The sequence below is a fragment of the Panthera leo genome, chromosome C1 (assembly GCF_018350215.1).
Source record: "Panthera leo isolate Ple1 chromosome C1, P.leo_Ple1_pat1.1, whole genome shotgun sequence".
Taxonomy (NCBI): domain Eukaryota; kingdom Metazoa; phylum Chordata; class Mammalia; order Carnivora; family Felidae; genus Panthera; species Panthera leo.
This window is the reverse complement of record NC_056686.1, coordinates 54,437,416-54,452,048: the sequence shown is the minus strand read 5'-3', so window position 1 is coordinate 54,452,048 and position 14,633 is coordinate 54,437,416. Positions and strand designations below refer to the sequence as shown.

Genomic DNA, 14,633 nt, shown 5'->3' with positions numbered 1-14,633 from the left:
CGAGGATCTTTGGTTTGGCAAGTCCTGGCTTCCAGAATGCTGATGGATCTCCATTTGCTGAGCACACTCTTACTTAGACGTAAAGTGTTTTGGAAAAATAGCACAAGAGTAAGCTCCACCCCTGGCTTTTCTCTCATAGATAATAATGGCACTGATTTTGGAAGTTTTTCAGATTGGAACACATTCTATCTAAAAGAAAAAAAAAAGACACGGAAGAAGTATAAAAAGTGTGAAATAGACATTTATTCCGTTAATATATGTAATTCTATTTTTCAAAACTAGTGTTCTGGATTTATATGTGATACTCTAAATATAGTTATCTCATTTGTTTTTCATATGGAATGAAAGGCTCCCCTAAAATGATGTATTTATCAGATATTGATAATATAATGCTGTCTTATCAGCTAGCCTGAGGTGCAACACGCAAAGGTAATGTGCCCTCACTTCATTTCTGCTTTATTTTTAAGGATTTGATCATGTGGGGACTTTCAAATGAATTAGCAGAAAGACTGGGGTACATGGACTGGAACTCAATGAAGGAAATGGTTCTGTAAATATCAGTGCAGAAATATTTAAGTTAAGCAAAATAGATTAAAAATCAAACTTATTTCAAAGCACTACACTTTCAAAATCTTTGATTTGTTAAGTTTTCAAAGAGTAAAACTTAGAACACGCAATACACTCTCAATAATGATATGGTTGATAATGTTGGTGTTTAGAGCTGACAGCCAAGAAAGAATTCTTGGGATGTCTTCAGCGCAGAAAGGTGGTTTTATTAAAGCATGGGGACAGGACCCGTGGGCAGAAAGAGCTGCACTGGGGTTGTGAAGAGTGACAGATTGTATACTTTTAGGCTGGGAGGTGGGTAGCGATAGTGTAAGTCTCTTAAGGTATTTTGGAAGCAAGGTTTCCAGGACCTTGAGGGGCTAGCTGCTGTTAGGGAAAGGTCATTTATCACTGTTGAGTAAAAACTCAGTCATGAGACCCTTCAGATGTATATCAATGGGCCATAAGCTTGGAGTATGATTGCCAACATATATTCTGGGGGATAGAGATAAAGGAAGTTTCCAAAGGAATTTTTATATGTCTAAGTAGACTTACAGGATACTGGGGATTGGGCTAAGATTGCCTTTGCCCTTAGCAAAGTGTCATCATTGAGGCAGCTGAACTCCTCCTAGAGGATGCCACTCTGCCTGTCTCAAGGACTTGTCAACGGGCTGTAAGTTGTAAGGAAACTTAATTTTTTTTCCTTTTGCCTTAGTTTCACACATCAAATAATACGGCTTAGAAATGTCCCTATATTAATTATTACTGAAGCAATGCTCTTCTGTTTCATGGTCTTAGGGCATATACTAGAAAAGATGTAATATATGATGAAATTGCCCCAATTAAATTTGAATGATGTTTTTTTTAAAAAAAGAATAGCCTCTCTCCATTTTCTTTTTATGTTGTGGGGTGAATAAAAAGGGAATTTGGGGGTAGGTTGTCTTTTAAACAAAATTTCACTGTCTTCTCTTAGGCCATGATGGAAAATTTTGGAAACAAATAGATCCTGAATTTAGTAAACTGGTCCACAATAGGCATCAGATTAGTTTAATACCGTTATTCACATTTTTGATGAGTGCTTTACAACCATTTTCTATAACTATGGTCATTCTCCTCCCTCTTCTATGTTAAAAGACACTATTTCCCAGCCAGGAAGATTGAGTTTAAGATTATTAAGGGCTGGTCTGGAGGCCTAGAGGATGGAACCTGCAGACTAGGATTTTGACCTAGACCTAAACAAGCAATGATGTCCAGAGTTAGAAGAATAAGACATCCCAGAAATGACAAAATTTCCTTGTGAGGGTTATTAAATACTTCTGTATGTCTATATTTATCTGTCCCATTGGGATCAATGACGGTGAGTCAGATGGCCCTGAGTGTGAATCCTGCTCTCTTCTTTACCCTAGGCAATTTAATTCAACTCTTTAAATCTCACTTTACTGTAAAATCAAGATAATAATATATCTATTCCAAAGGGCTGCTGAGAGTATTAATGACAGAATGTCAGTAAGGAGCTTAGCACATGTCTGCACACATACACTTGTAAAAGGAGTTTGGTTGTCTATTACTGCCCCAACAACAAACACAAGAGCTGCAGGAGACCATGGAAATAGCCTTCTCCAACTGTTTTGTTTTGTAGATAAAGAAAGGCAAGGTTTCAAAATGATTTGACTGTTTAAGATAATGTCCCTCAATGGAGGCATAGCTAGAACTCAAACTCATGGCTTGTACCTGTAGGCTCTTTTCCCTTTGCTGCCTCCAGTTCTATATACATCTGGGAGGAAAGTGAGAAAAGTTGGATGGAAAATATTCGAGTGCCCCACCTGGCCGTCAGAACTGATTTTCATTCTAGTCTGCCCTCTAATCCGGGTCACCTCTGGCATTCATGAGGTCACATACGTAAGTTTAAATAGATAAAGATACAATTCGAGCTACCTCCAATACTCCCACCTCGACAGACACCCCTTCCTAGCAGCTTGGAAGGCCAGCATGAAATGTGCATTCCTGGTTATAGCAGTGCAGGGGGGACCTAGCTCCTGGCCCACGCCCTGTCCCATTTCTTCTCCGCGGAACCCATGTGCAAGCTTCTGTGCACCCTCTGCCACAGCCTGCATGTTCAAGTTCCTCCCACACACCTCTTCCAAGCCGAACTGCTGCCTCTTGGCTACTCCTTGGGCCTAAGGGTGTGAATTCCTGCAACATATCCAGGAAAGAGGCCTGTACAGGCCCTGGAAGTGGGTTCAGAGCCATTGGGTAGAGAACGTACGGGGCCCATTGGATGCAGTGTAGTCTGGAGCAGGAAGCACAGCTGCCCGTTAGCCCGCCTGCCTTCTCACCTCCTGGAGCAGAGTGTAGCGGGAGGAAGACCAGGCTAGGGCCCTCTTAAAGCAAAGGGTCCTGGGAAGGGACCCCTCTTGCCCTAAGCGTGGCAATGCTCTAGTCCTATCATTTAACTTCAGGCAAAAGTGGAATTAATCCCCTTCAGTAATTGGTCACCTGCCTATCACCTTCCTGACCGAGCTCTAAGGTGAACCTGTTGACCAACACAATCTATTTCCTTTATGGTTCTGCTGGATCCAACATGTCTCATATTTATCGATTTTTCAGTTAAATAGAAAAAAAGGACTCACCCAATTACAGGGCAACCAGCCTATCATGATCACATTCCAGTATCATGCAGCTTGGATCCCAGGTGGCTCCAAGCTGGTGGAATCATATGAGTTTATTCTCTCCCACCCAAGAGCACAGGCAATTATTTGCCTTTACAAAGGTTCAGTAGTTCAGTACTCCGGTATGGACACACCTGAAGAACCGGAAAAATAAACCTGCATAGCCAGAAGGACTCACTTCCCCTGTGATGCTATCTGCAGCTGTCTCCATGATGCCTTCAGAGAAAAAAGACCTTCTATCTCCCATTCCTATCTTACAGATTTCCTTAGCAAACACTGACTGAAGTAAGTGCTGGGTCCTGCTCTTTCATTCTAAAGAGACTACTAGTATTAAGGAGGACGGCTCTTTTCAACAATGAAACATCTATTTTCACCTTTGTCCTACACATAAAACAGCCCTGGGGGGCCAAGCTAGCCAAGAAAGAAAAGGATAATGGAGATGTTTGTGGGGAAGTTAGGAGAGCAATAAGTTGCTTGAACATAGCTCCTTGCTAAATACCACAGCATGTTCATCTTTTGAAAAACATTCAACATGCTGGGTGTAAATGACCCCTCTGAAAATTTTCACCCGAAAAGTTTAGGCGAGAGACTCCACTTCTCAGTCAAAGCTCCCTTTCCTTGTCATTCACAGCTACGCCTGACTGGGATTGTTTTGTGCAGGTCCTTCCTCAGCTACTGTTGTTGCAACTCTGTACTTTTCTGACTGAGTCTGTCAGGAAGGAGACAGGAAATTCTAGTCACCCGCACAGCAGCTGTGCCATTCCTCCTATCCTCCTCCAATGACGTCGGTTGGCTTTGGTGACACGAGGTCAGGAACTGAGCCACAGTGAAGGTCAGGAAGATAGGTCAGTGTTTATGCCGTTGTTGGGCTGGGGATCCTGCTGAGGCTATTTGCTTTCTTCCTTGCTATACTGTTTCTCTTTCCGTTCCTCTTTTTACACGGCACAGCCAAAGCATCCTGTTTTCAAAACATCTGACTGTTTTGCCACTGAGGAACTCATGCTCTGATGCATTTCGCTGAAGTGTATGACAATTCTTCTAATTCAAGAGGTGATAAGAGTTGAAACAAAAATTAATGAACAAGTCTAAGAAGCCAATCTGTTGTTACAGAAAACAGCTCTAACATGTCTAACTGAACCTGGGCTGCTGGCAGAAGGTTCCCTTGACATTCTTTTCATCTTGAAAAAACGTCATTGCCTCATAAAACTGCTTCATTTATTTCATCTTGTCATTTTTGGGAAAAATAACCTACCGTATTATCCCACCTCGCTGCATCTTTCTCTGTAATTCTGGAATTCCATTTGGCCTGGGGCCAGTATTAAGGGATGAGGGAAATTGGGGCCAAGGAGAAGTCTATGTTTCTGTAAGTCACAGAAACAGTTCCTTGTCTAACTCTCAGGCTCTGAAGCACACTTGGGAAAGCCAGTTATAATCTTTGATGTCACAATTTTCTTCAAAATATAAAAGGGCGAGGAAAAAACAATAAACACACAACCCTACCCAGATGGGTAAATATGAAAGACTGCTTCCTTTTTCTCTACTAGACACAGTCAATGCTCAACCATTTGCATGTTCCCAAACACCCCCAACATAAAACACTGGTTTTCCCATCACCACTGTTGAGTAGGTAAAAACTCAGTAATCGCTTAGCTGATCAGAACTAAGGACCCATCATTTTTGCAAAGATGTAGTAAATGCTATCAACAAGTTATCGTTTATTAATTATTACTACACATCAGGTGCCTTGCTGAAGGTTTCAGATGCATTATCTCATTAAATCTTTACAGTAACCCAGTAAGGTAGGGTGCCACTTTTACACTTTGTACCTGTTTTACAGATGAGAAAATTAAGTCTTAGAACAGTTAAGTAAGTTAGCCAAGGTCAAGTAGCTAGTCAATGATAGAGACAGGACTTGAACTATGATCTTTTGACTCCAAAGCCTATGCTTTTCACATACTTCCCTGTATAGAACATCTTCAGACTCACTTCCACGTCTATCAACTCAGAGATTTGCCAAGACTGCCAAAAATGACCAGCTACAACTACATAGGCGTGATAATGATAATGATGATGATGACTGTATTTTTAAACAGTGACTTGGATGGAATGTTCAAATAATTTCAACCACATTTAAAAATAAATGTGGAATTTTATTTTTACCACAAATAATTCAATTCCCAGAAAATGGATACAGATCAATTTCTTTTTGGTGGCCACAAAATATTATTATTATATTATATTATATTATATTATATTATATTATATGTGCCACAGATTAAGCCTTACCTGAAACAATTATCTGGCTAATCAAGATTCTGGGGGGAAAAAGGTCACTGAGTGAATAGAAAGAGAAGGAGATCTTTTTACAAATGAAATTGACTTTGGCTGTCAGCTGAGCATTATTCATCTACTGGATAATTGCTTTGCCCTACAACCTCTCCACTGCACATATCAAAAATAGGTGAAACTGCATGCCTTGTCCTTAAGCTAACTGTGTCAGCATTAAGGTTTAGCCCTTTCTTTAGGGTTAGCTCTATTCAGCTTTCATTGCTTCCTGCACAGGATACCATAAAGGAGGAGCGGAAGCCTTAAACGATTGGAATTCTCACCGGGACCTACACAGTCTTTGGTCTTAGAGCCTTATTGACCATTACACTGATTATGAACAATTTGTAAATACATTTGTAAAATAATGTGTCATTTCAGCACCCCAGACACAGACCTGGTTAGAATTTATAAGGCATCAACACTCCAAATGAAAAATAAGGACAATTTGCAGTTTCTCAGTGTGTACTCTTTCTGTTCCCTGGAGTTAGTTGTCTACTTTATCTTAGTAACTCAAGAAGAAAGTTCAGCATGTTTTTTATGGTGAAAGCTGCTAAAAAACTACCCCTAAATATTGGACCTACATCTTGTATGGGCATCAATGCTCACAACATGCAGTGAACAAAGGATCTGTTAATGCTCCAAAGCAGGCTAAAGCATGTGTGAAAATCTTTCTACTTGGAGTCCAGTGTGCTTTAGAGAAGTTACGCAGTTAAGCCCTCCTCGTGGGGAAGCAGTTGGTCAAGTTTACAACAGCCTGGAAAATCCCAGAATTTAGTTTTCAGTTGAGAACTTCAGAAAAAAGTCAGTAAATAGTTAAATCTCAAAACTTTTCTTTTGTTTTTCCAACTTGAATCTGAACTACAATTTGAGAAAGAGACTTATTTTACTTTTTGCCCTTTCATTAACCAAGAAACAAGAGTTAAGAAGAGTCTATCCCCACACTCCCAGGACCCTTCAAGACCTCCTAAGGACACAGGGCTCCCGGCACTCAGATCCCTCGAGCAGGAGTCAGTAAGCCTTGATAGGAAGGTGATACTTTTAACGTCAGAAAGAGGGAGGAGGGACACACATTCACCAGGGAACCTCAGGGCTGGAAAGGGCATGTTGGCAGGTGTGGAGCAAAATCTCTTCCCGGCACCAGAACCGTAAGATAGTAAGACAATTCTTCAGGCTAAGATGATTGGGGATTCTTAAGATATACACTTATAAAGGTGTAGTGTTAAAGCTTTCCACAAAAACCAACAACAATAAATATATACATACATACACACACATCATATATAAAGTTAACATTCTCCAAGGGGGGGAACAAACAAACAAAAAGCAACAACTCTCACTACATAAATTAGCACTCTAAATCCAGGTGTTAATTAAACAAATGATACAATGACAGATAATTAAAACTCTTCAACACTAAGTTTTGTCTAGGGATTGTAAGTAAAACCATTTCTTCGCAGTATGGGTGGAACTTAATCTCAAATAAGTCCACTTTGAAAAGCAGCAAACTTTTAAAAAATAACTTTCTTTTTTGGGAGACAGAGTATATTCTTTCTTTCTTTCTTTCTTTCTTTCTTTCTTTCTTTCTTTCTTTCTTTTCTTTCTCTTTCTTTCTTTCTTTCTTTCTTTCTTTCTTTCTTTCTCTCTTCTTTTTAATCTTAGGTCATGCCAGCATCACAAAAGAAATGTTAGAGAATCCCAGAATGTCCTTCTGAGAAGAGTTTCAGAATTAATAGAACTTCAGGGAGAACCATTCTCTCCATTGATACATGGAGATCACATTATTTTCTTGTTCAAAAAAATATGTCTAACACCTGGTTGCAATGCAGCGTGTTACCATTTTACCCTATGAATTCATTCAGATTTTATCTTCCTGACAGCGGTTTTTCTTTTTTAAAGGATTTTCATTTGTACAGTTAATAAGCACCTCTCCCCTTAAACAAATTTCAAACTACATCACTAACAAAGAAGTTTGGTTTCTGGGCATGAAAGCGGATGGAGGATTTTTAACTTTTGCTGCAGCATCAAGACACCAGCAAAGTGTGGCACTTGGGGACAGAACCCTCCGAGGCAGGCTCAGCAAACCCGTTCTGACGCCGCGTCCTCGGATGCACCCCAGGCTGCAGGCAGAGGCCAGGGGAGCCCAGGGGACGCCGGGGAGCTTGAGTGAATAAACGGTCACCCCTTACCTTGTTAGAAGCCATCTCACTGACAGAGCGGTAGGTCTGGATGGTCTCTAGCTGGTCTAAGCACCAGTCCAATTCCTCCAGCGTTTCCATTGCTAATTTTTGATAAGATTCTTCTGCAAACAAACACACAGGCATGTAGTTAGGCTGGAGCGGCTGCAGGCTGTCCATAGCCGAGTCCCCGCCGCCGCCGCTGATTCCGGAGCTACTGAAGGTGGCCCCGTGCTCCTTCATTATTTGCGCGCTGACTCCTTCCTTCCAGCTCTCTCCACCAGGAGAACAAATCACCGCGGTGCTCTGCCTGGGGTGGCTGGTGCCAAGTTTTCACCACCATCCCCCCCCTCACCCCCCCCCCCCCCCCCCCCCCCCCCCCCCCCCCCCCCCCGCTTGGATGAGGTGTCCCTGATCTACCAAGAAACTTCCTCCGAGGAAGAAGGCGGGGAAACATCTCTTAGAGGCTCATCTGCATACATGTGTCCTAAAACTAAAGGCAGAAGCAGTGAGTTTTCTCAGGCTCTCTCTGCCTTAGTCATCCCGGGGCTCTTCAGGGTGCGTGATGTCATTTCTGAGGGTTTGCAGTCTGGAGCAGAAATGAGGAAAGCATTTTCTCATTTGCTTTTCTTCTAAATGAAACATTTGGGCGCGGGGCTGGGGGAGGGGGTGCTGCTGACAGTGACTTTGGAAGTCTAGGCAGTCATTCATTCAGGGGGATGTGTACATGTTGGAGACTTGTAATTCAGCACACATTGACCCGCACTAGCGAGAGGTGTAGGCTAGTCTCCCCTCTTCTGAATCTCTCCTTTAAGATGAGGTTTCCCTGATAAGACTTCTGTCTAAGAGAAACTGGAGTTTTACGGGAACACGTTTATTGGCCTGGAGTCTCAGATCTTGTTATACTAAACAAAGCTAAAACTTCTCTTCTGCCACTGCCAGGGTCACAGGGAAATTCTGAACCGGACTTTCAGGTGGAGCCAGATGTGAACACTGCAGATTTTCACTTTGATTAAAGCCAGGGGCTGTGCTTTATGGTGGTGGGACTCTAGACTTTCTGGAAATATTTCTCAGTAGTCCATTAAAAAATATGTCTTCAAGATCATACTTTTGCTGGATAATAAAGATCTTTCTGAATGTTCAAAACATGTCCTTCCATACCCAAGAGTCTAATATTCAACATTATTGACTTAAGCACTCTATGTTAATAAACACGGAATTGACTTCATAAGTGCTAGATGAATTAATGATGCAACACTTATAAAAGTCAGCCAGACTCTCCTGCATACATGACTGGTTTTGAGGGGAACAGCATTCATTAATTCTATCAAGCCTTCTGGAAAACGGGCACACAACAGGTGCTAATAAAATTTAAAAATCTTGTGTGGACTTCTATTACAGAAAAGATTACACACATTCCTGTCAAATTTAGAATATATTTTTCATATGTTCATACAGAAATCCAAGGGAGACCACATAGCCTCTTATTGTTACTTGAATAATTCTGTGTGTGTGAGACATTCATACTAAGTAGGAAGCAGAAAAGAGAATGAGTAAAAGAGTGATTCCAACGGACTAGAATTGCTTGATCACAGACGCACATTTCAAAGAATAGATCTTTCATTTATCCCTCAAATACGCAGACACTAGGATAACGAGGGGTTAAAATTCAATATCCTGTATGTCATACTTAAAAGCCACAAAACCATTGGAGGTGACTTCCTCTATTTTTTTCACACTCTGCAAAAATGTGCAGACAAGAACTGAGGCGTTTTTAGTAAAACTCATTTCAAGCCAGACTTACACATCCCTTCCCTCCTTTCCCCTTCAATTTTGTTATGCTGCTTCAACAGGCAGAAGCTCCTCACTTACTGTCTACGGTGTCCAACACACCCCCTTGTCTCCTCTATTTCCTTCCAGAGGATCACTTCTTCCAACGAAGCTTTCCCTGAAGTGCCAGAACCCCCCCATCCTCTTTCCCAGCCTCTTATCAGAGACAAGGTCCAACCATTTCCCAGCTACTTGGGCCTTACTACCTTCATGTCTTCCATATCGCATCTTGTGGTTCTCAGTAATTAAGATGCTCAGAGCCTTTTGAATTGGCCTATATGCAACATGACCATGAGATGATCTATCACATTTCTCCTTCATGAAGAGGGAAAAAAGGGATCCAATTTCCACTCTGGGCTGACAAAGGAAATACAATAATCGTAACAGCAGAAGGACTAGGAAGAAGGAGGACTCTTCAAAGATCCAGCAGTAAAGGGTTACCTCCACAGCTCATTCACTATTACCCGGAACAAGCACATCTGAGCTCCTAGACTTAGTACAGTCGTGAGATCCCAGTGACTGGCCAATGGATATGATAGGCCCTTACTCTACTGCCCTTTCTTATTCTGGTCAGCTACAATATTTTTAAGTGAAAACTTTTGTGAAGTTAGTGTTGTAGTTAGTGAGAATTTGTTCCTTTCCAGACTGTTAATCTATAGTTAAAACTCAGTTTGTGTCTCATTCTGGACCCTTCTTATCACAGGAACTAACGCAGGCTGCACAGATGTCAGAGTGGGCTAAGTATATGGGCATCAACCCCCTGCTACTTCTGGGGAAAGCCAAAGGAAAGGACCAGTGATGCTCAGGACTGGCTTCCACACTATAACTTCTGATTCTAGCACTGGATCCAGTGCTTGGTACCTACCGGATACTCAGTAAGTACTCAGAGGAATGCCCAAGCAGCCTGCAACTGTCTAGAGATTTGGATATCTAGAGATTGAATGGTGCATCTGCAGTCCTGTGGGAAGAGCAACAGCTTTGGAGTGAGACTCACACATTTAGAGTTTCTCTTCTGTTTCCTATGTGATCCTGGACCTCAATTTCCTACATCTTAAAATAAAGATGAGAATATTTATCTCTTAGTTCTTAGCAGATTATCAATGCATCGGAACACAACTATTAATGGTAATCAAAATAACCCAAAGGCCTGGCATTTGAGAGTAGGGAAGAATAGGAAGGGAGAGAGAGGAATTGTGAATTCCACAAAGGGTTTTACGGTCAGGATCAGCTACATAATTTTCAGGGTCCAGTGCAAAATGAAATTGCAGAGCCCCTTATTCAAACAGCAGGAAAAGTGCTGTTGAAGGTAGTAAAAGCATGAAGTTTTTTTTTTTTTTCTTTCTTCTGGAGTCTCTCTCTCTGAGCTATCATGGTAGTACTTTGTTTTTTGTCTTCTGTTTAAAAAAACCTTTTATTTTAAAATAACCCTAGATTTAGGGAAAAGTTGCAAAGCTAATGTAGAGAGTTTCCACATACCACACATTTATATTTCTCTATTGTTAGCATCTTACGTTATTATGGCACATTTATCACAATTAATGAATGGCATGGTGTTTTTTATTTACTCTGTAATATTGTGTTTCCTTGGGCATGAGGATACTATGAGGAGAGTGCAGACCCTCACAGGATTCCAGGCCCTACATCCTGTGACTTAGGGCAAGACAGAGCTCACAAGTCACTGGGGTACCCCTATCTGCCAGCTGCCAAACTGATGTGCTGTGCCCCAGACAGGGGCAGGCTCTGGGGAAGTCAGACACTTCCTTTCCCCACAGTACCAATGCCCCACTCCACACCAGACAGGTGGCCCCTAAGGGCATTACAAGGTCTGCACTGGGGCGTACTAGATACCCAGGGCAGGGGTGGGCAAGAGGCTCACCCCACCAAGACATGGCATCTGTCTACCATGGTATAGCCATGCCAGCCCAGGCCAGGGATGGCTGCTACCATGTCCCATCTGAGACTTTGCAAGGCACACGTGCCCAACTCAGACCCTCTCTGCACATGCACCTAGGCCCCCTCTGGGAATGGGTGGCAAGGGGAGGGATGCTGGATGAGTCCTGGGGTGCCAGCGATCAGGGAAATAGTGGGCTGAGAGTAAGTCTAGGGGAGGCAAACAAGTGACAGAAAGAAGGTGGGACAGCATATGAGCCAAGGCTCTAAGTCACTGGAGTATACTCCATTTCCCCATCAGACTTCATTTACAAAACACGAGATCAAAAATAAAATTATCATGAGTTTCCAGGCAGCAACTATGGGGCCCTGCTGGATGTGGGGCTCTATGCCTCTTGCCCAGGTTGCATGCCCACGAAGTTGGTCATTTCCTGTCTTGCAAAAATGGCTTGGAGAAGGAACAATGCTTAAGACCACAGAAGCAAGTCTCAAGGGGATAAGAGCAGGTGATGGGACCATGTATGATCATGGGGTTGACCCTATTTATCAAAAATTTCCAAAGGGAAGAGGAGCAGGGAGAACCAACCTCCTGTTCTTCCCTTCTTTCCCTCTTTCCCTCTAATAAGAGAGGCAAAGGGAGATTCACTTTCTCTTACAGGTCTGGTAGGTATTACATTCGACCCTGAGAAACAGGAAGAGAGAATGAGTAAATAATTATAGCCAATATTAATCTGGTAATAATATGTGGCATTCATAAAGCCCTCTTCTCAAAAGAGTTCCAAGCACACTACTCATGTATCCTTGCAACATGTCCGTGATAGCCACTGGAGAGGTATGATTATCTCTAAATTACCTTAAGGCACAAGCCAAGAAGTCAGAGGTTAAATTACTAGAGCAAGATTCCTGGCAAGACCATTTCTTGGTCTGTGAAATAGATTCAGCTCCATGCCGAAAATGCATGGATTCCTGAAAATGCTGATTTAAAGTGGAATCTTACCATTGGATATTTTCTATTTAAAATTGTGTAATTGCCTGTTAAATGTGGTCACTTCTTGAGTCTCCTCTTCCCTTTTCTGATGTACCTAACGCAGTCATTAGCACACGGAGGCTGTGCAATATTTACTCAGGAGAACTGGTATGGTTCTGGTCCTTTATCTTGCTTCAGTGGCTGACATAAGGCAAGTTACGTAAGATTGCTGAGACTAAATTTCTTTATCCGGAGAATGAGGGTAAAGATACTTACCCTATTCTCACAGGGGAGGTAGAATAGGAGGATACAGACAAACCAGACTGTTAACCTTTAAGTATGATGCATATTTGATAAATTTCACATTTATTATTACAGATGGGATATAGGTGCATTAGAGAAAATTAGAAAATTACGGAGAAACAAAAATTTGAAATGATAAAAATGTCACATTTTTACTAAGCTCACTATTATTAATCCTTTCGTGCATATATGTTCATGCATGTTTGTGGTGATCACACTATACAAACTGTTAACATTCATTTTTTTCAGTAATGATCTTCCCTTTTCTGTTTTAGTAATTTCCCAATTCAGCTAATATCTAGCCTACACTCTAATTTCCCAAGTTTTTTTTTTTCACACAAATCTAGTAGAAATGTGTGTGTGTGTGTGTGTGTGTGTGTGTGTGTGTGTGTATATGTGTGTGTGGAGAGAGAGAGAGAGAGAGAGAGAGATGGGTGTTGGAAAAGACAGACCCAGAAGTCTGAGAAATCTCAGCGTGGCCACAAAGAGCTGGCTGGCTCCTCATAGCTGGAAAATATGGAAATAGATTTTAACAGTAATGAAGTAATGAAGTCAGTGGCCCAGCTGGTAACAAACCTCAGGTGCGCTAAAGGTTAGCTCCACACTCAGTGCAGTAAAGTGTTATTACCTCACTGGTCTCTGGAAAAAGTAGAAAGGGGCCATTTACACAACTATATCATTTAAACTTTGAAACCCTAAGTCCTATTACCCTTAACAGAGATGAGAAGTTGGCAAGTGAAAACATCACATTCCAGCCCAAATATAAATTTTCTATAAACAGCATCTCAATGCAATTTTTTATTGAGGTACGAATGACATAAAGAGCTGTGCATATGTAATGTGTACATCTTGATGAGTTTGAAGATCAGCATACACCTGTGAAACTGTCACCATAAACAACATCATTAATTTAACCATCACCTCTCAAAGTTTCCTCCCTCTGTGTGTGCGTGTGACGAGAATAGTTAACAGAAGACCTACCTTCTTAACAAATGTTTAAGTATATGATACATTATTAACTATACGCACCATGCTATCCAGTCGTCTTTAGGACTTACTTACTTTGCATATCTTAAACTATGCACCTTTCTACGAACATCTTCCCAATCCCCTTTTCCTCAGTCCATGGTAACTACCATTCTACTCTCAGCTTTTACGTTTTTTACTATGTTAGATTCCTGATATAAAGGATCATTCTAAATCAATTTTTTAAAAATTTTTTTAAACGTTTATTTATTTTTGAGACAGAGGGAGACAGAGCATGAATGGAGGAGGGTCAGAGAGAGGGAGACACAGAATCTGAAACAGGCTCCAGGCTCTGAGCGGTCAGCACAGAGCCCGACGCGGGGCTCGAACTCACGGACCGTAAGATCATGACCTGAGCCGAAGTCGGCCGCTTAACCGACTGAGCCACCCAGGTGCCCCTCTAAATCAATTTTAAGATAGCTCCGTATATATCAGAAACATATCCATCAAGGGGCACCTGGGTGGCACAGTGGGCTAAGTGTCCGACTTCGGCTCAGGTCATGATCTCATGGTTCATGAATCTGAACACTGCATCGGTCTCTCTGCTGTCAGCACAGAGCCCACTTTGGATCCTCTAGGCCCCTCTCTCTCTCTCTCTCTCTCTGCCCCTCCCCCACTCATTCTCTCTCTCTCTCTCTCTCTCTCTCTCTCTACCTCAAAATAAATAAATAAACTTAAAAAATGCAACATATCCATCAAGTCATTCCACTTTCTACTCAAAGAAAGCACATAGAAAAGAAATGTAAATAATCTTTTATTTAGCAGTGTCACACAATCAAACTCTTCCCAGTAGAGAAGGTGGTAGTTATTCATAAGGTTATGTAGTGGTTAAACCAATTAGAACAACTGCCACATGTAACAACAGGGATGGACCTAATAAACATAAATGTCAAGCAAAAG

General features: G+C 41.7%; 1 protein-coding gene across 4 annotated transcripts in view; it reads right to left on the bottom strand.

Annotated features, from left to right (window-relative positions):
- The window catches only part of PDE4B (phosphodiesterase 4B), a 435,709-nt gene that overhangs the window by 33,070 nt on the left and 388,006 nt on the right, over positions 1-14,633 (bottom strand). For 3 of the 4 annotated variants that reach the window (XM_042952042.1, XM_042952043.1, XM_042952045.1), the window contains one exon: positions 7,730-7,842. In XM_042952042.1, coding sequence (XP_042807976.1) covers positions 7,730-7,842 — 113 coding nt within the window. Of the gene's footprint in view, positions 1-7,729; positions 7,843-8,137; positions 8,380-14,633 lie in introns of those variants that run through there. The other variant, XM_042952044.1, reaches the window with a different exon arrangement.